At 42.6% G+C, this 22,671-nt stretch overlaps 1 protein-coding gene across 2 annotated transcripts in view; it reads right to left on the bottom strand.

Annotated features, from left to right (window-relative positions):
- PPARGC1A (PPARG coactivator 1 alpha) overlaps window positions 1-22,671 on the bottom strand; it is a 663,528-nt gene that overhangs the window by 403,125 nt on the left and 237,732 nt on the right. For both annotated transcript variants that reach the window (XM_082237364.1, XM_082237367.1), the window contains exon 2: window positions 21,126-21,185. In XM_082237364.1, the coding sequence (XP_082093490.1) occupies window positions 21,126-21,185 (60 nt within the window). The remainder of the gene's footprint in view (window positions 1-21,125; window positions 21,186-22,671) is intronic.

The following is a 22,671-nucleotide window of genomic DNA, read 5'->3' as shown; positions in this document are numbered from 1 at the left end:
TTATTTTGAACTTACACCCTTGCTATAGATTTTTATTAAGATGCTCATTCTTGAATTAACTCCCTGACAGTGCTCTACAGTTCTGTATATCATATCATATCATATCATACCATATCATATCATACTGGACCAGGATGGCACTTTAAAAATGGGTTTCCACTTTGCTGGAATTGGAAAGCAACTACAGAACCCAAAATCCCTTGGTTCAACTTGGCTCATGGTTAGGCAAAAGTGGCCAATGTAAAAGTAGCTGAAGTCAATGGCAATCAGATTTGGCCAACATAATCAAATTGTGCTCTTGCTTCAGTAGGCTTCTGCCACAACTAAGGGAAACAAGAGAGAAACCCCAGGAAGCTAAGTCAAATTGCACTGCATGCTTTGTGTTCAGATGATCCCAGTTTCAGATCCTAAGATTACCAATTAGGGCGGGGAAAGAACCTGGTTTGAAACTCTGGAAAGGAAGAACCAGACAGCATAAATAATGCTCATCCAGATTGAGACAGAGTATTCGTATGTGCATCAAACCAAGGTCCAGTGCTGGCTCTAAGATTTTGGGAGCCCTTAGGAAAGACACAGGACGCAGGTGGCCCAGTGGGTTAAACCACAGAGCCTAGGACTTGCCAATCAGAAGGTTGGCGGTTCAAATCCCCATGACGGGGTGAACTCCTGTTGTTCGGTCCCTGCTCCTGCCAACCTAGCAGTTCGAAAGCATGTCAAAATGCAAGTAGATAAATAGGTACCGCTCCGGCGGGAAGGTAAATGGCGTTTCCATGCGCTTCTCTGGTTCGCCAGAAGCGGCTTAGTCATGCTGGCCACATGACCTGGAAGCTGTACGCCGACTCCCTCGGCCAACCCCAGAGTCGGTCATGACTGGACCTAATGGTCAGGGGTACCTTTACCTAGGAAAGACACCTTCAGGCCTTCATCTGAAATAAGCAGCAAAGCCAAATGTGTCCAACGCTACCTCTCAGCTTCTTGGATGCCCAATGCTACGTGGGAATGGAAGGCAAAGAGAGTGGAGGGGTTTTTCACCATTCTTGGGGTCTCTGCAAGTTCCAGATGCCACCACCCTCTGGAGCTGAAGCTGCCAAGAGTCGTAGACCCACCTGCTTCAGCATTCTGTTACCAGAACCAGCTAACCAGATGCTATGCATGTTGGAATTCTTAGCGTGGCTAAACTTTGCTAAAGTGGACAGACTAATGGAAAGGGAGGAGGGAAGTAATCCCTTGGGACAGCTTTATTTTATTTTAATGACCATTACACAAAAATAAAATGTTAAGTTAACTAGCAGTCCGGAAACATCCCTGTTTGCTTAATAGTGTCTCTTTCTCCCTCTGAGGCAAAATCGGTTGCAGCACCTGAGCTCTTAGGAGGCTATTGTTGCATATCTTCCGTTGGAACCTAAAGTTGTGAGGAAGGAAACTGGCATTAATTTCAGCTCACCTGAGCAAGACCAAAACACATAAGAGCTTGAGGTTCGTTCAAGCATCCATACTACACTTCCTTTAGCTGAGACATAAAAGAAAATATATTAAGCAAGAATAAATTTATGTGGGCACCCTGATGTACAGTTGTAACTGCCTTCTGCTAGCAAATTTAGGGAGTGGGTGTACCATTATATCACATACGCACAATTAAATATATTAGTCACTAATCCGCAACAAACGGTCAAATTTGTTTTGGTGTTTTTTTACAGATTTAGCATTGTTTAAACTACTGAAATGAGCCCTGAACCACTGGCAAATGAAACATTACAGTGGTGCCCCGCAAGACGAATGCCTCGCAAGACGAAAAACTCGCTAGACGAAAGGGTTTTGCGTTTTTTGAGCTGCTTCGCAAGACGAATTTCCCTATGGGCTTGCTTTGCAAGACGAAAAACGAAAACGTCTTGCAAGTTAGTTTCCTTTTTCTTAACACTGTTAATACAGTTGCGACTTGACTTCGAGGAGCAAGTCATAGAACGCGGTGTGGTAGCCTTTTTTGAGGTTTTTGAAGACTTTGGTGATTTTTGAAGCTTTTCCAAAACTTTCCCGACACCGTGCTTCGCAAGACGGAAAATTCGCTAGACGAAAAAACTCGCGGAACGAATTAATTTTGTCTTGCGAGGCACCACTGTATATTTTTGCAACAGCTTTGACCTGGGGACTATAGAATTGTGCTTTATGGGTGCATTTCTTGAAGGATTAAGCCAAGGTCCTCCCTTCATGAAAACCTGCTTTTCCACCAGCACACCTCCCAGAGAACCTGCAGGCATAACATTAGAGAAGACGGTAAGATTTGTCCGCACTACAGGACCTGCCACTGCAATTCCCCATCCCAGTCAGTATCCCGAGACTTCATTCCTTCTCAGACAACAAATCTAGGATTATAGGATGTATGTCAGGGCAAATATGATCATCTGTTTTTATCAGCAACTTTTTCAGAGAGGTGAACTCAAAGTGACTTACAAATACAAACATTAAAAACAAGAGTAAAAGGTAAAGGTAAAGGGACCCCTGACCATTAGGTCCAGTCGTGGCCAACTCTGGGGTTGCGGCACTCATCTCACTTTATTGGCTGAGGGAGCCGGTGTACAGCTTCCGGGTCATGTGGCCAGCATGACTAAGCCACTTCTGGCGAACCAGAGCAGCGCACGGACACGCCATTTACCTTCCCACCGGAGCGGTACCTATTTATCTACTTGCACTTTGACATGCTTTCGAACTGCTAGGTTGGCAGGAGCAGGGACCAAGCAACAGGAGCTCACCCCGTCCTGGGGATTCAAACTGCTGACCTTCTGATCGGCAAGTCCTAGGCTCTGTGGTTTAACCCACAGCGCCACCCGCATCCCTAAAAACAAAAGCAACCTAAAATGCTCAGCAATAATAAAAGAGTAGATTCAAGTCAACCGCATCCCAATAAAAGATAAGCAGAAAATTAAAGCCCAAAGGCTTAGGTCAATAGAAATGCTTTTGTCTGGTGCCTAAAAGCAGACAATGACAGTGTCAGATGTGCCTCCCTGGGGAGAATAGTCCACAAAAGGGGAGCCACCACTAAGAAGGCCTGTTCTTGTTCTGCCATCCCCCATACCTCTCTTGGAGGGGCAAACACAGAAGGGCCACAAATGAAAGAACACAGGGCCGGTGAAAGGCCATGCAAGGCTTTATAGGTCAAAACACTTTGGAGGTTTAAGGAACTAAATAGTAGCTAATGTAGCCATGCCAGGATTGGTGTTCAGAGTGCATAACATCTTGCCCTGGTCATCAATCTGGCCAATGAATTCTGCACCAGCTGAACCTTCCAAACTGTGCTCAAAGGCAGCCTATGTATAACACACTGCAGTGGTCCCACCTAGAGATTACCAGAGCAACAGATGTTAGGCTGCCATAGTAGGGATAGTTGAGAAATTCATTTAGTTCACATATTAATGCAAAGCTACCGAATTCACACTTCATGAACCAATATGCAAATCTGAAACATAGCTCTCCTTCAAACTTTGTACTTCTCCAAATGTTTTTACGTAGATCCCTAGCCAAAGAATGCATACAAAAATGGGAAATCTGCATGCAAAAATGCATATATTAAAGAAAATGGCGTATAAAAATACGTTCTCTTAGGGGGGAATTGTTCACAACACTGCATGTAATAGGCAAGAATGCTTAAAACAATGTGTGTTTTAGGAAAAATGCTCACAAAAAGGGTGAGGACTAGGGATGTAAAGAGGCAGCAGTTTTCATCCTGTCCTGTGTTTCTTACAATTGGTGCCGGATGGGCGGGGTATAAATTATTATTATTATTATTATTATTATTATTATTATTATTATTATTATTCTGTTCCACTACAGTTTTTGCTAAAACATACATTATTCACCATGTTATCCACAATGGCTGACACTAATGTAATTTAGAAAACCTTACTTGGAAAATCAATACAACCCAGGTGGTTAAGGAAGCTCAACAGAAACTCCATTTCCTCAGAGTATTGTGGAAGAACGATGTCAATCGACATTTGATGATCTCCTTCTACCAGTCAACAATAAAAAGTGTCCTTTCATACTGCACCACGGTGTGGTACGCTGGTTTGACATCAACTGATAGAAGTGCCTACAGAGGGTGGTGAATACAGCACAATATATTATGGGCTGTCCCATGAATCCGCTGGATGAAATAGTGGAAGAACGTTACCTCAGGAGAGTGAGGAAAATTCTCAGGGATGATTCACACCCTGGCCGGCACTTTCTTGATCTCCTGCCCTCGGGCAGAAGATATAGAAGCATGATTAGTCGCACCAACAGGGTAAAGAACAGCTTCTATCCGTGGGCTGTTAGGCTGCTGAATGAAAAGATAAGAACAGGGCAACTGACTTTCAGATTTGGTGTGTGTGTGTGTGTGTGTGTGTCAGTAAACGAGGGGTATTAAGACTAAGAGAGCTGAGTGGGGGATGCTTGTGTAATCTCACTGTACAGTGGTACCTCGGGTTACATACGCTTCAGGTTACATACGCTTCGGGTTACAGACTCCGCTAACCCAGAAATAGTACCTCAGGGTAAGAACTTTGCTTCAGGATGAGAATAGAAATCATGCTCCGGCGGTGCAGCAGCAGCAGGAGGCCCCATTAGCTAATGTGGTGCTTCAGGTAAAGAACAGTTTCAGGTTAAGTACGGACCTCCGGAATGAATTAAGTACTTAAGCCGAGGTACCACTGTATACAAGTTGTACAAGTGACAATAAAGTATTTCAATTTCAATTTCAACTTCAATATGTGTCCATGGAAGAGGAACATCAAAACAATCCAAAAAATAGCACAATTATTTGTGTAGTGTTCATGGACTTTAAAAAAGATAGCAAATACTGCTCATGGTCTCTTTCATTATTCCTGACCTTGGACAAAGATGCAAATTGTGCAATTTCCACTCTCATTTCTGACAGAACGGTGCAACATCTCCAGCTAGGACTTCCTAGGGCGGCCAACCCTAGCAATGTTCCCACTAGCCTATGAAGGCTATGATGAGGATTTGTGCTTGACTTAATATATGAATGGATACAAGGAGCCAACAAGCAAAATGCATGTTGTAAGGTCTCAACACCACCTACTATACTTGCAGCAATCTTATTCACCATCATGAACTCATGAACTTACAGAACTCTGATTATTTCTACATAAACATAGATATGTAGTTATCATGACCTGTTTTCTTTACAAAAACCACTCAGCTTAGATTAGTTATTTTAGTTAGCCAAATTTATGCCCCACCTACAAACACCCACCCATAACTGGGAACTAGGAACTGGAAACTGCTTGCAAATATACTAGGAAACTGTATTTGTAGTTTTAATGTGCACACTTGCCTGCAACGTGTACTTCATTTAAGGAAAATGGGAGAGAGCACAGATATTATTGTACTCTACATTCCCCAATTGCCCTTTTAAACTAGACACATTTGTCATTCTGTTAGGAAAAAAATAAGTGGCTGGTACTTGTCGTATTTCAAATGTTCCCATTTTTCTAAAAGTGTTGAGGGTTTTTAAAAGCCCCTTTTATTATTAATGTAGTTTGTGTAGGAGTGTTTGTGTATGTGTCAAGTGTTTTGACACATAGCAATAAGCCACTTGGTCGATAAGGCCAATGTACCCATATTCTAAATGGAAACTTGTAGTGGTAGTTGTGTGTTTGCTTGAGAAAAGTAGATTTTGAAGTGTGGACGGCTTGAGCAACATTCTGCTACCAGATTCGCAGAGCAACAATTTCCTAGGTTTAAAACAAACCTATTCATTTCCCTAGAAAATTCACTTTTACACTGAAAGCAAACAATTGGCATAGATAGTATAGATAGATAGATGATAGATGATAGATGATAGATAGATGATAGATAGATAGATAGATAGATAGATGATAGATAGATGATAGATGATAGATAGATAGATAGATAGAGCATATAACATTTATTTAAAAAACACTAGAAACATTATTATTATTATTATTATTATTATTATTATTATTCCAAAGATCCCAGAGCAGGTTACAACAAGCTCCAACAAGTTGAAATATGAGTGTGTTCAAGTCTAAAATATTATACACATGTTGTCCCAGTCAAGTCAAGAGATCCGCAACCATTTTAAACCATTAAATGTGGGAACATGAATCCAATATGCTTCCAAAGAATAGCACTGAAAACGCTGGTTCTGACCTTGAAATACACCCAGAGTCGAGAGTGGATTTCATGCTCTTTATTCAGCTCATAGTGATGAGGAGGAATCAAAGTTCCCCCAGAATGTCTGCTTTATATACATTATTTACACAATGGGCCCCACGTGATTGGCTAATTCCAGGATTCTCCTGTAGGCCAATCAGGTTGCGGATTGACTTCCACCTGGAGCTGGATTGGGTGGCTCCTGTGGACCAATCAGACTGCTGCTGCATTCTGGGTCCTGTTGTTCTAGGACCAATCATACTGCTGCATTCTGAATCCTATTGTTCTAGGACCAATCAGACTGCTGCATTTTGGATCCTATTCAACTCAGTACATAACAGACCTGCTGAATTTCTGCCAGTTAAAGGGGCACTAACTCTGCCAGGGCATTGGGACTGGTGCCAGTCTATATGGCCAACATTACCCCCCCACACACACACACACATACATAATGATGGCACAGATACACACATGCTAGAAGGGGATTAAAATGGGCAACTTTCCTACAGCTCAGGTACAATGTATGCCCAACTGAACTCAGTTGGACAACACACACACAAGCTCCTAAGTCTGTTTCAGCACCCTCACAGCATGATCCTTTTTTTCTATGGCCCCTTTTGACCTCAGACACGTAGGAAAAATGAACTCCCACGCTCCCACTCTCTCCCTCCACCTCCTGCTGCATCTCCATGTCTTATGTTTGGAAGCCTGAATGGGCCTCTTCATATTAGCAGAATTGAGTATTTTCCATGCCACAGCATAGCACAATCATTTGGGCATTGGGACATTTTAATGCACAACTAAGGAATGGTGAGAGCATTTAACCCTAAAAAAAGAGGAGGCAATCTCAGAGTCATATCCATTTCTGAAGCTGGTCCAAACTAGCAGAATTCTTCTAACATTCTGGTTCACATCAGAAACTTGCAGCAACGTTGATTTATTTCATCCTTACCTAGCTTGTGTATTGTGTGTGAGAATGATCACTCAGAACTTCTTAGCAGAATGAAACAGCACTCATTCCGAGTAAGGCTATCAGAATTTAATGTTTTGTTATAGAGAGATCTGTAGATAAGTAGAAAGCACAGTCTCTGCCTCAAGCCACTTGCAGTTTATGCTAGATAAAACAAGATGTGACATGAGAGATATGGGAATGAAGGGAAGCTTATTTGGTCTTTGCATTTTATACTTTTTTTCAGGTTACATGCCTACAGAAATGTGAATCTGCAAGGGAAAGAGAAGGCTTGGAACTCAATTTTTAGGAAAGATGAAGCAGTGTTTGCTCAAAAAGAGGGGGGAGGAATCAATTGGCTATATGATGATGGGCAACTGTGCTGCAGGAGGATTTGGAAACCAAATTCTTTTGCTAGACCCCCTAAGCCTCAGCCATAGGAAACGGTACAGATTGCACTCTTGATTTAAACAGACTCTTGAATCCTGCGCTTTCTTGACTTTAATCAATAAAGAAAACAGTGGACTGAAATATTTAAGCACTATGCAAGCCACGAAAAGAACTAGTTCTATGGTACACTACTGGCCAACATCACACTGCAATGTGGTTAAACCACAGAGCCTAGGACTTGCCGATCGGAAGGTCGGCGGTTCAAATCCCTGTGACGGGGTGAGCTCCTGTTGCTCGGTCCCTGCTCCTGCCAACCTAGCAGTTTGAAAGCACCTCAAAGTGCAAGTAGATAAATAGGTACCGCTCTGGCGGGAAGGTTAAATGGCATTTCCATGCAATGCTCTAGTTCGCCAGAAGTGGCTTAGTCATGCTGGCCACATGACCCGGAAGCTGTACGCCAGCTCCCTCGGCCAATAAAGCAAGATGAGCGCCGCAACGCCAGAGTCGGCCACGACTGGACCTAATGGTCAGGGGTCCCTTTACCCTTTTAAGCTGGAGTTGAGAAGTTATACTGACACAGCCTAGATGAGCTGGAGATCTGCCGGAGCCTAACTCTCTCATCCTGGCAGATCCAGAGTTAGGACCTTGAGTTAGGTCCATTAATTTTAACTGAGTGAAACTTTGTTAAATACTACTCCAAGAGACAACTGAGCAGCGGCCATTCTGATTCTTGACCCTGACTGTTTGCTTTACCCTGCTGGTTTTTTTCGTGGTTACAGTAACATTAAAAAATTATTTTTGGTATCCTAACCACCCTAAATGGGTGGTAGAAAGCAGCCAAGGGTAAGCAATAGGACATGCAGGTTAAAATTGATGGTTTTCTTTTAAAAAATAAGGATGAGAGGAAATATAATATATAATGTCTCAAACGGATGTGGTGTCCTAGATCCTCATGGCTTGAATTTTAGGGGGGAGAAACTATTAGTAACACAGCGTTTCCCCAATTAAACCCAGCCACATTTCTCCATGAGTAAATTTCTAACTTTGCAGGAAACTAGGCTCTTCTGAGTGCCAGAATAGTGCAGTTTATCTGTGAGGAATTAGGAGCAATAAGGGAGAAATTAGGCTTGGTTATTTCAATATTCAACTGTGATAAGAAGGTGTCAGTACAGGATATCCATTCCATTTCAGAGGAAGGTACTGTGGGGAAAAGTATTAGTAACAAAGTTGAATCAGCCAAGCATAAGAGACCCATTTTGCCTAATGTTTCCAGAAAAAGTAACTTAGCCTCATCAGAGAATAACTGGAATAGCAATCAAATTCTCCAACCATCTCAGATTGATCTAAGTAGAGATGGGAAACATCCCCCTGAGAATTTATGCAGAAATGCAGAAACCTACATAAACCAGGACAGCTCTCTTCCATAGCTCATCAATGAAACTTCTGAAATGTATCCTTCTTTGTGTGGTTCCAAGCAGAGCTCTGAAATTTAACCTCAAGGACCCACAGCCATGAATGCCCACTCTTGCAGGCAACTCACTGGAATTGCAACTGGGAGCTTCACTAAATACAAGATTGAAGGAATGGGTTTCCCAAAACCCAAAACTGACTGTGCAGTTTTTTAAACTGCACCAAAATCCCTATTTTTCCTTAGCTAAAATGCATAAACTTGAGCCACTGAGCAAATGCATAACAAGAACACAGCTCTCTCCTTTATCAGTTTGTGACGTCAAGGATGACCCTGACTGTACCAGTAGAACAGAGAAAACACGTTTGTGCCTTATCTTATGTTCTTACCACAAAGACGCACAGACCCAAGTCTGGGAACAATGCCAAAAGCGTGTTCTCGGAGATGATGACCTCTTCCTCCAAGATAAGAGTAGGAAGAAGAAGATCCTTTTATGGTCAGGAGTGCAGGAAGGAAATCCCTTTTATGCTTAAGAGTGCCAGAGCAGGAACATCTGTGATGTCAACCTGAGTGTACAAGCTGACGTGGCTGGGGAAGGGGGAGAGGGTGTCTGGAGGATATATATACTGCATGAAACTTCTCATTTCTTTGGACTTGCTGTGGACTTGATCACGCAAGTGCCTTCTGCTATCCGGAGAGCAGAATAAACTCTTTCTTTGAACCAACCTCGGTGTCATTTGACTTCCTTCCTCCTGTCCCAGAGCAACGCAGACCCAATCGGTGAACTCAAATAAGGCTACAAGATAGCATGAACAAGGCCTTTTGCTTTTGTATGAGTGGATCTTTGGGAACAACGGACAGATATTCATCCACCCAAAGGCGTGGTCTGAAGCTACATAGTGTAGCAGCCTTATCATAGCTAATTATGTCTGAGTCTATCTAGCCGGCTCCTAGACAGAGGCTGCTGGACATGCTATTCACACCACCAAGAGTTCGGGGGAGGGACTGAATATAATGTAATAAATAAATAACCGCTGAAACTGGCTCAATAAAAATGATCTCACACAAAAATGGTACACATTATTCAGCGCACCATTAAGGTATAATTCTAAAGAGATGACAAGTAGATTTCATCTTCTGAACAAGCAGTGGCATCAATTTTCTTAAAAATTCAAGAGGTACATTAATACAAAGATTCTTATTTAAGTGCTTTCCATGAGCTGCCCTTCCTTCATCGCTTTATCAGATTAAGTTTGCCACTTTGCTAGTTCAAGATCTTTTTGCCTAATAAGATGTGAATAGAATTCACTGCCCATCTATATATATATATATTTGTCCTCTGCAACCTGAAAGAGGACAGAAAAAGGCAAACGGTTATCTAGTACAGAATGTGAGGATGAGAAGGAAGAAGGGGAGACAGCAGGCAAAACTCTCTTCTCGAAAAATAATATCCACCTGCCTGATATATCAACTCCTTGCAAAATGTTGCAGAAAAGGACTGACAGAGAAAGTGAGACATTGCTCTGGAAGAACCCACGCTCGTTGCTATATACTCAGGGAACCGAAAAGATAAGAGGACTCTTTTGTGCAGCAAGTGGTCTAAACAAATAAATTACAGGCTTGATAACCTTTTGTTTCGAACACTCTGCCATTTGCACGGCTCTTGTTAGGGCTCTTGTCAGGCCCAATATAAATCCCAAATTGTGAAGGCTTTTGTAACTGAGCTATAAAAATTTACTCTGGGGCAGAACCTTAGCAATTGGTTGGGGCGGGGAGCACAGAGAATGACTGAAGCATGGAAAGTGAGGCTGAAAATAAAAACTTGAACTCTTCACTTATACACCCAGTCTACTAAAAATATGGGACATCACAGGCAGTGGCAGAGGAATGGGGTGACATCGCTGCCCCTCCCCAGACGCTCCCAGCTCGCTCCGCCTCTGGTCACAGGACATACAGCTACCCCTGTTTTTTCTATGAGCAAGGACCATTCTGGGACAGGGGCATCAATCTATTTATGATACAATACAATAATCTTTATTGTCATTGTCCCATACAGAACAACAAAATTGAAAAATCTACATAAGACATTCAAAAACCAACAAGCCTGCTATCCCAACCTGGTTAGCCCCCTAAAAACTCTGATACCCCATTTTTAAATACAATATACTCCCATAGAGACTCCTTACACTGTGTTTAAAACCAAAATCACATTTGGGTAGAAACTGTTTCTCAGGCGGCTAGTCCTAGTCTTTATAACCCTGTACCTTCTTCCAGAAGGCAGAAGCTGAAAGAGATCATTTCCGGGGTGCGCACTATCCTGCGCTATCTCTGCAGATTTCTTATGGCACCTGGAAGCATAGATTTGATCCAAGGTGGGAAGAGTGCACCCAATTATTCTCTCTGCAGTCTTTACAACCCTGGACAGCATTGTTTTTTCCCTGACCGTGCAGCTCCCAAACCACACACACAGACCGTAAGTTAATACACTCTCCACAGTGCAATGGTAAAATGCCATCAACAGGTCGTTTGAGAGATGGTTTTTCCAAAGGATGTAGCCCTTTCATGCATGTTCACTCATAATACCCAGTGGGGATCCTGTTAGTGGTACTTCTGCTCACATGTTTGGCACACACAATACTTACTAGGACGGGTCAAAGATTTTAAAGGATGTTGAGTCCTGTCTACAGAGTAAAGTGATGGGCAAAACCCCCTTTAGAAGAATTATTACATGGGAGAACAAAGTGCCATGCAAAAGGATCTTGGGTTACTCAGAGGCAAACTTTATTTTGCCAGCGTTTACAATTCTGCCTGAAGAAGACACATGCCAATACATGTTGGGCATTTTTCCATTGCAATACATTTGTCCTTTTGCACATGCCATTTCAGATGGGGGGTTGCATTATTTAACATCCCCTTGTGTCAACATCTCCCTGCTTGTGGAAAACTCTCAATGTTGGGAGAAAATATTCTGGTTTTAATGTATGTATGTGTCTTGGGGGGGGGGTTGCTTACAGTGTTTTAAGTCGCTTTGAGTTGTCATGGCAAAAAGGCAACTAATATATTTAAGAAGCAATAATAACAATAGGCATGTCCCTAGTTTTCATTTTGAAGCGTTAACAGTGAAGACTTATGAAGGTTTCCTTGCTCTTTTACATGTATGAGCTCAGAGGTGGGTAGATACAAAATGTGTTAATCTGTTAATAAATATTAATCTTCATTGAAACACCAGGAATGATGGGATATACCACACTGAGCGCCAAGGTCTTCCAAGCACCCCCCTTGGTGTGTGGTGGGAAAGAGGGCTGATTATTGTTCTTAATCATTGCAATGAACTTGGTACTTTAACTCAACCAGATTAAGCTGAGCTAGGCATTGTACAAGGACACAGTAAACAAATTACCTCTGCTTTTTAAATGCATAAATCCTGAAAGACAAGTAGTAATTGTTGGCTAAAGCAACAAAGCTGGCATGGGCGACAGAAGTAGCAGGCGGAAGACAACGACATTAAAAAGTCAGGTTTTGAAACTATAGGTTGTCTGCCTTCACAGTTTGCAGCTAATCGGTACCTCTAATCAATAGCAAAGACAATTCTCTGTTGTGAGAAAGGTCTATTGTGAGAGAGGCTGTTTCCACTATACACTTTTGGAAAGACTCATAGAATGGATGAAACTGTGGCTTCAAATTTGACTTTTTCTACGACATGGAATTGTGATGCAAATGCCTGACATGACAATAAAAATTTGGTGTGCTTAGGTTGTACTTCATAACCCAATAAATTCAGTCTCAGTTTTCCTGCCTTCCTGCTGAGCCCTTCAGGAGGAAGGACAGCATAAGAGGAGGATACAAGAAGTTGATGGCAGCAGAACACAATTTTTTGAATAAAGTTTAAAGCGGTAGATGTTCAGGAAACAAGATCGGAATAGTTGCAGTAGTCAACGCAGGCCAGGATTGAAGCATAGGCAGGAAGTGATGATGCAATCCATAAAGAAAATTCCAAACACTGAAAGAAATCTGTGGCAAGGAATGAAAATTAAACAGGAACTCTGAACAAGCTCAGCTGGAAATTAAATACCACTGAATTCATTGGTACTCTTCAGTAAGTTTATATCTAGGCTTAGTTAGGGCTATGAATGTTTATGTAGAAGTAAATCCCACAGAGATCAGTCATTGCTAAGAGAGTGTGCATGGAGTCTGAAAGGGACAAAAATAGATTTTTTATTATTATGAATATTAATTAAGGGACCGTTGAATGTATACATAGTTGAGGAGTGGATGTAAGCAAAACAGCAAAGGTGAGATAAAGCAGCAGGAGCTTACTTTTAATGTTCAGCTCTTAATGAGATTTTTAGGTTTATTCAGGGTGTAAACAGATTGGCCTACTAAACTGAAAGTTATGAAATACATTTCTGGACAGAAACCCCACCCATTCCATATGACAAGGATCACAAGGCTCTCTCTCTCTCACTCCCTCTCTCTCTGTGTGTGTGTAATAAACTTTATTAAAGGCTAACCCAAAGAAGCAGACGTTTGGCAGAGGCATACCCTCCAAGTGTCCCTATTTTCCAGGTACAGTCCCAGAATTATGAATGGCATCCCAGCTTCTGACTTGATCCCGGAATGTCCCTATTTCCCCTGCCAGTGCTGCCACCACTGAGCTCGGGAAAGAGGATGAGCCAGCACTTGTCTCGAGTGACAGCAGTGGCCGGGAGGGAGCATCTCGTTGCCTCGCCATGGCCGCTGCTGCCAGCCTCCTCCCTTGGGTACCTCATAGCAGCTTCTGGAGACCAGGTGAGGTGTCTAATCTTGCCCCTTTCTAAAATTCATTTATTGGTGAGTAAATCTACCATGCTTTTGAATTATGGTGCTGGAGGAGACTCTTGAGAGTCCCATGGACTGCAAGAAGATCAAACCTATCCATTCTGAAGGAAATCAGCCCTGAGTGCACGCTGGAAGGACAGATCATGAAGCTGAGGCTCCAATACTTGGGCCACCTCATGAGAAGAGAAGACTCCCTGGAAAAGACCCCGATGTTGGGAAAGATGGAGGGCACAAGGAGAAGGGGACGGCAGAGGACGAGATGGTTGGATAGTGTTCTTGAAGCTACCAGCATGAGTTTGACCAAACTGTGGGAGGCAGTGGAAGACAGAAGTGCCTGGCGTGCTCTGGTCCATGGGGTCACGAAGAGTCGGACACGACTAAACGACTAAACAACAATAACAAATCTACCAAAGAATGAAATAAAAATAAAATTGGGATTAAGGGGTTTGGTTTATGATAGGAAATGCTTGGGGAGGGGGACAGGAAATGGGGTGTTGATGAGGGTCAGTTGGGGGGATGAGAAATATTCCTATTCTCATCTGAGGAATGTTGGAAGGTATGCAAAAGTAGCCATTGTGCTCCATGCTTTGGCGGATAAAAATACCTTAACTGTACAGGAAGGCACTTGTTAGTTATTTGACGATATATAGGTCAAGGCCTACTCAAAAGATATGACTGTGCTAATAAAGGGCTACTGCCCTTCCCATTAAACGTTGGAAGCTGCCTTATACGTACTTTCTAATTTAATCGTAGAGAGACTATAATTCCATCTGAAGAGAAGAACCAGTCCAGAGACCATCAACCTCTCCTAATAAAATTATCTCTTAAATGCTTGCTTGAAATATATTCCCATGACATAAGTACTCTGAAGAAAGCTGTCATGCTTGGTCCATATTTGCTTTCAAATAAACTTGCAATGGATTTTGTTTATTTTAAAATCCAATGGTCCTTTCCTCTACTGCGTGTCATCTGTCATAAAAATGTGGGGTACGGATTAGCTTTCAGACTCCATTCAGCTCTTATAATTTACAGTGTCACGATGAGCATATGCAAAAGGAGGGAAAACACAAATTTTCTCATATTTCCACTCTTTAATATGGCATTTTGTACAAATGAAAAGCAGAAAGCTTAGGCGGTGGCTGCCAAATTTAATGATATCAGGTGCAGCTGAAATGTCTTAGTACATCCCAAAGTTATGCAGAATAAAGAACTACTTATTTGAATTGCATCCAAGCCTCTATCTCCAGGGCAATCCAAGACTAGATTTGTTTGTATGTTTTCACTAAATGCCACTGTGCCATATGAGATAAGAGATTGTATTTGAAATAACAGCCACTTCCAATTTTTGGCTTCCATGTAGAGCAGGGTTTATCAATTTTGATCATGCTTATCCAGAATTAGTTGTCAGGTCTCAGTTGCTGGCAGGAATCAGACAACAAAAATTCAACATTAGTACTGAATGACTAATCCGGCCTTGTGGAAGAAGAAAGCACAAACAATTATGCTGTGATTGGGATTGACTGCATTTCAAATATCAGCACTTCTATATTATAATAGCATGGATTAACAAAGCAGGACTGACCTTAAAAGGAATCAGTCTAAGCATCCATTGGGCAGGGTGAGGGATGCTAACCTGTATGCAAATCGGCAAAATGTGGTGCTAGATATTTACACACAGAAGAGTGATTAGCCATGCCAATATGAGACTGTCAGGGAACTGCCATCAGCTCAGAGGCGAGAGGTGGAAGGGCAGTTGTGTTACAGGGAGGCTCCGAATATCTTGCGAAGCAGTTCTTCCTCTGGCAAGGAGGGAAGCCCCACCTCCAGTGGGGAGGGGATGCAGGGATCAGAAGATGCTAGGGAGAGTCTCAACACCGAGCCTGAGCAAAGCGGAGAGGAGGCAAGTCCCCCTTTGCCAGTGCCCATTCTGTGCAGTAGGTTTGGGCGCAGAGAGGGGAGGAGAAGGATGGGGGTCACATGACTGTTATGCTGGGGAAGATATAAGGACCGCCCACTCCCAGATTCTGCTAGCGACTGAGCAGACACGGACTTGCGACGTTCTGCACTGTAAATAGTTTGTACAGATAATAAAGCCTGGAAAAGACAGGTTGGAGTCTTGCCTGTTTGCTCTCAAGCAACCACACCAGCACCTGACAGAGACTGTATTGAAGGAATGGGTTTCCCAAATCTAAAACCTGACTGTGCAGTCAGTCTGAAACAGGCCCCAAAATCCCCATTTTTCCTTCTCCAAGGGTGCATTAGCTAAAAAACATTAACTTGAGCTCTTGAGCAAATGTATAACAGGAACCCAGCTGTATAAACAAAGCTCTCTCCTTTATCAGTTCGTGACGCCTAATGAGTGGCCTTGTCAGTTCCGAAGTGGAGACGGGACGGCAGAGCTGGGGCTTATCTTATCTAGTGGGTTGTAGATATCCTGACACACTGACACACAGACCTTGCAAGACACCCCTGCACTCGGGGATGGCGCCAGGAGTGCTCTTAGAGTTGGTGACCTTCTTACCCCAAGATAAGGAATACAGGAACAGGAACATCCTTTTATGGTCAAGAGTATAGGAACAGGAACATCTGTTTATGGTCAGTATTACTTTGGTTATCCAATAATAAAAATTCAGCAATATTATGCAAAGCAACAGCACAGCAAAGTTCTTAGGAGATACACCAGTGATCTGGATGTCATAGTTATGAGCATTTGCCATGGGCTTACCAACATACCTCCAACTTTATAACTACTACTACTACTACTACTACTACTACTATAAGCTCAAATCCCTGCATTCACCAATACATTCTAAAATGAGAATGAGACGGAAAAATGGAAGCCTCTTTTCCAAGACATTGCAAAGATTTTGGTGCAATACTGGCTTATACCTACACATGCCAGCCTACGTTTATGAAATGTATGCCTACGTTTAGGCATAGGAAGAAAATATGTGCTTTTGCTATTAGTCCTGCACTTAGAGAAGGCAGTCCAATAAATGGTGCCAGCTTGTTTGGGTCACATCATAGCTCCCCCACTCGGTAATGGGAGACACAAACTTAGAAGAGAACATGGAAGGACCATAGGGATGTGCAGCAAGCATGCCAACACACTCCAATGTTTCCCAAAAAAACCAGAGACTAAGGGAAGCAGACAGGCAGGGACTCAAACATAATACAAGGGCTGGGATGGATCAGCAGCTTGCGACTATCTCAGGAATCAGCAGTGGGGTGATTGGCTATGGCAGTAACTGAGGAGGGATGCCCTCCTCTCTGCAGGCAGAAGTTGCAGAAGAAGAAGAGTTTGGATTTGATATCCTGCCTTTCACTCCCCTTCAGGAGTCTCAAAGCGGCTAACATTCTCCTTTCCCTTCCTCCCCCACAACAAACACTCTGTGAGGTGAGTGGGGCTGAGAGAGTTCAGAGAAGTGTGACTAGCCCAAGATCACCCAGCAGCTGCATGTGGAAGAGCGGGGAAGCGAACCCGGTTCACCAGATTATGAGTCTGCCGCTCTTAACCACTACACCACAATGGCAAATCCCTTGCAACCTTTTTGATTCTCTGTCTCTGTCTCATGACTCTGTCTCCATCCAAGCTCCACTCACCACCTTTTGTGGAGAGAGATCTGCAAGGAGAAGGAGTCTTGCCCTCAACCCTCCAGTAGTGGTTAAGAGTGGTAGTCTCATAATCTGGTGAACCAGGTTTGCTCCTCCACATGCAGCTGCTGGGTGACCTTGGGCCAGTCACACTTCTTTGAAGTCTCTCAGTCCCACTCACCTCACAGAGTGTTTGTTGTGGGGGAGGAAGGGAAGTGAGAATGTTAGCCGCTTTGAGACTCCTTTGGGTAGTGATAAAGCAGACTATCAAATCCAAACTCTTCTTCTTCTCTTCTTCTCCAGATCTGCCCAGCCTCTGGTCAGATTGGCACTGGGCTTTTCATCTACAGGAAAAGTCTCCTGTTTTGGCTTCTTGGCAACTGCCGTTGTGGTTGTTTTATTAGCTTTTTGCCTCTTTGCCTCTTCCTTGCCCTAGTTGTCTGTCTTGCCATTGACTCCCGACTCCGCTGTTCCATCGTTGAAATAAATAAATAAACACCCCGGTGTGCACACCCTAATTAAATGTGCTGCACTTGCCTATGGGAAGTGCATATTGAAAGAGGTAATGTCACTTCCAAGAAATAGCCTCTCTCTATAGGACTCAAACGCTAACAATAGTTTCATTCCAATTATCTGAACATCTTATATCAAGCACAGGCAAGCTAGGCCCTCCAGATGTTTTGGGACTACAACTCCCATCATCCCTGACCACTGGTCCTGTTTGCTAGGGATGATGGGAGTTGTAGTCCCAAAACATCTGGAGGGCCGAGTTTGCCTATGCCTGTCTTACATCCACAAGTCTTTCCCACAAACAATGATGCCTTGCTTTAGGTTTCCAAACCACATATTTGCAGGAGAAAGGGGAGCAAAGCCACAGCCAAAATGTGACCCTAGAACTCATGCAACAAACCTACCAACCAATCCACCATCAATGTCCCTTAAAAATAGTATTTCATTATTTTCAGACAGCGACATGATTTTTAGCACAGAACAACCGCATACACATCAAAATCCTTTCCATATGTGAAAGGATTGGTGAAATGTACAGCACTTCAGAGATTCAAACACACACAACAGCATTAGTGATCAGGATTCACTGTGCTCTTTCTGTGAGTCAATCAGCAAAAGTATCTCTGAGCCAAACTGAATCAGGTTGTTTAAAAATAGCAGAGAAGCATTAAACTCTGTTACACTGGTCTCAGTGGATAGCTTTGGTTTTGGTCTGTCTGATCAGATCTCCTATTGTTCCTTTCATTGTTCGTATTTCTAATTCATTAGTATAGCACAGCACGCTATATGTAAGAGGATGTTGCAACCTAATGAAGAGTTTCCCTTCTCTCCCTTTCAAAACAAAAAAAGCTGGTTCACTTTTGTTGTTGTTGTTCTGTTTTTAATGGTATGGTGAAAGATTTTCATCTTGTCAGGTTTTATTTTCCTCCCTTTGACATTATCTCTTAATTAAAAGAAAAGATAAATAGATTCGAGCAGGTGCTGTAGCTGATATGAAACATAGCTGTTGTTGTTTTTTAAAGTCCAGTCAGACAGACAACAGCTGAGTTTTCCAGTCAGCCAATTTCTGTAGCAAAATATACTCAGCAGTAAGAGAGGGTATATATGTATGTCTGGGCGGCATCGGCAGGAGAGTGGGGCTGTACTCTTCAGTTTTGGAGTATTTTTCCCTTGAACGTAAAATCCCAGCTAATAGCAGTTCACAGAAAGGACCAGAAGGCAAATTTTCTCTCCATCTCTGCTATCTGTGCCGCGGGTAAGAAGGGATTTTGCATTTCATACATCATTTACTACATGTAACCATAGCTTTTCCATTGGGCCCTCCTGTTCCACTCTTCAGCAGTGCCACCCCTGGGGAAAAGGCTGCAGGGCTGTGAATTTTGCTCATAAGGGGGAGGTTTCTGCATGTGTGTTTTTTCACAGAAAAACTCCTCAGAGAAAGTCTTCTTCAGATGCATTAAAAAGTAAGCAACTTAGTGCTATAAGGAACAGAGGCTAAGGCATGCACTAAATATTGCAATGCTTCTGATAGAACCTGTAAGGCACCTTCGGAAACTGAAGTCAATGCATTCAAACAAATAAACACAGACACAGCACAAATGCTTCCCATCAGCTGTTCGTTGCTGTGCTCAAAGATCAATGACCTACTGAGCATCTGAGTGGAAACCGGGATTGGCGCCCAAGATTATATGCAATAAACACAACACACAAGAAGGATCAACAATACCATGGGCCTTTTACATTCTGCTCTACACAAATTCATCTAGTTGGCGAAGTATTTTGATTTCAGTGCCTTTGATCAAACATAGTGAGGGCCATTTCACACATTACACAGACACAAATCTGGATTTGTCACTGAAAATACACTGTAGTTAATCAGAACTCTGTGATGAGTGTGCCACCTGCACACAACTTTGTCAACATTCACACATTCCATTCCTTATGTACATTTAACACATCTTAAATGTCCACCCCAAATATATTAAGTGTGGTGGCCCTTGGAATAACCCTAAAAGTCTGACATCTTTTGAATTTTATTATTATTTCGGTGACAGACCAGTTCCAGCCCACATACAATATCAAGAAAGTCATAAAACATGATAGGGATACATCTGAATTTGCAATTAGGTATAACAGGAACAATGCAGATATAGCAACAGTTTAAAAATATATAAACTTAATCACTAACATATAACCTGAAATTATCATTTAAGGCCTTAATCATTATGATAGCACAGCTTGTTCCCTAAGTTTTATAGCAATCTCACAGAATTTAGCTACCCTTAACGTGATCTCAGGATCCTTGTCCTCTACCAAGGATTTTAGACACTGAAGTTCGGATTCATTTGGAGATTTTTGCATAGCAGGGGTAATAAACACCGAGCATCTATCCCCGTAGAAACAGCAGCATAACAAGGCATGAGAGACAGTTTCTACCTCCATCGAGTTGCAGACTCGTTCCATGTATGGTTTACCCTCGAATCTGCCCTGAAATAAGGCAGATGGCAGCACGCTGGAAGTCTGACATCTCTACTTAAAACTGCCCTGGAGTTATTTACAAAGGGCAGTATAGAAATTTATTGGATACATGAGTAATTAAAAAACAACAACAACCACCTATTTGGGGAGTCCCGGGGGGGGGACATTTTATGTCTTTTAAGGATTTTGCAAATGTTTCCTTTTAGAAGTTGTCGCACTGGAAAAGTGGCCAACAGATTGAATATCTACATGAGGTTCCACACACCCTTACAAGAGTGGGCTCCAGAAGCAAAAGTGGAGGATGCAGAGAAGCTACAGGTGGAACAAACAGAGAAGCAGAAGTTCAACTCATAAAAAACTTCAAAGTCTGTCATACAATTTCTCCTACAATCTGACCCACTACTCTGAAGGATCTCCGATAGAGAAGACCCTTGCCTTCCTTACTGAGACATTATTCAGCTTCACTCCAATCCAGTACCACCAAACTAGACCTTGGAACAAACAGGCATAGTTATAGCCACACCAGTAGTGAGCAGAGCACTTGCTTCCATAGCAAACATCTCTGGGTCCCTAGAGACTCCTTGGTCAGACCAGTGCTGTAGTCTCTGAAGTGTGCTTAGGGGCAAAGTCTGTGGGGGTGCTTCCTACAATCTGCCAACAGAAGTCTGCTTATGCATCTTATTACGAAACACACACAAACACAACAGGTGCAGCTCGAATTCTTTAACCAAGTTTTTCCACATACCTAGTGTCCCAGCTGTATTGTGTCCACAAATTATTCAACAATTTAAATGTGTGTTTTTTTACCTGTGCACTGTTGAAAAGAATGTTGCATTCCTTCATCGGGAGGTCAGCACTGGAAAGAGGCTGCAAAAAAAGCAAAAGCAAAATTAGGACAAAGGTATATCAACTGAACTGGCATTAGCAGATTTGAACTTGAGTATGAAATGTTTGAACCTGGACTACTCCCCCAACAGAGATTTAGCAGGTGCCTTCTGCTTCAACTTTTAAATACCTGCTGAAAACTTCTCTATTCTGCCAGGCTTATGCAGGCAATTAAGAATATACCCGGATGTTCGGGTTCCAAAGAAAGTTCACAAATGGGAACACTCACTTCTGGATTTGCGGCGTTCAGGAGCCAAAACGTCCGAGTACTAAGGTGTTCGGGATCCAGGGTACGACTGTACACACTTACCTATCTCACTCAACACAATGGGGTTTACTTCTGAGTAGACACAAAAGGATTGTGGCGTTAGCTACGCTTGAGCTAGAAATGTACACTATTCTTAACTTTTTGTAATAATGTAACTCTGCATCAAAAAGTCATAGCAGGTTATTTTAAAAGGGGGAAAAAATAACACATGTAAAATATGTAGAAGACCGCTCCTCACAAGAAGCAATATATGCTGGTAACAAAGAACAAAATGTGTCAGTTTAATAAGAAACAGCTCCACTTCTGCAAAGATCTAGGGCGTGAGCTAGACTCAGCATAGCAGAGCTACAGAGAGTGTGCAATATGAACCATTAGCCGTGTATCTTCAAAAGAAGCAAGCCCGTGAAATTCCAGCATCCTCAATCCATCACCCTCAATCTGAAAGCACTTTACGTGGCCATGAGACCCACTGAAATCAATGAGACTTACTTTCACTTGGAATAAAATGCAGAGGTATTCGTTCACACAGCTGTTACTGTGCACAGAAATAGTTGCCTGTGGCTGGGGTGGGGATGCTGGAAGTTGCCTCCCTTCTCCCTGATTGCACTTAATCTGGTCTGCCCCTTTAGTGTTATACCTCCAAGCGGTACACTATAAATATTATTCCCCTTAGTATGCAGGCAAACAGGCTGGCAAAACACTAAATTGACTCAGTTGATTAGTTTTTGTCAGTTACAATGCACATTTATCTATAAATGCAATCCTCTGTAAGATCGATATGTTTATTGAGTTCATTTTTCAATAAAGTTTGAGATGTCCTCAATTAATAAGTTGAAACATAACCTATAAAAGCTACTCATCCAGCACGATCTCCAGCCTGCCCCACAATCCAGGAGAGAAGCACAAACTGGACAATTTTACTTTGAGATCGCCCCCGCTCTTGGCAGCACTACAAAATATGCTCAGAGAGGGAGAAGAAGAGGAGGAGGAGGAGTTTGGACTTGATATCCTGTCTTTCACTCCCTTTAAGGAGTCTCAAAGCGGCTAACATTCTCCTTTCCTTTCCTCCCCCACAACAAACACTCTGTGAGGTGAGTGAGGCTGAGAGACTTCTGAGAAGTGTGACTAGGAGCCCATTTCGACGGCTGAGGATTAGGTCACAATTGTTTTTTGTGTGTCTTTAATAAGGCTCTGGTATGT

This window comes from Podarcis vaucheri (genome assembly GCF_965113315.1).
Source record: "Podarcis vaucheri genome assembly, chromosome: 9".
In the NCBI taxonomy this organism is placed as follows: Eukaryota; Metazoa; Chordata; class Lepidosauria; order Squamata; family Lacertidae; genus Podarcis; species Podarcis vaucheri.
The sequence above is the reverse complement of the archived record's forward strand: the minus strand, read 5'-3'. Positions and strand labels throughout refer to the sequence as shown.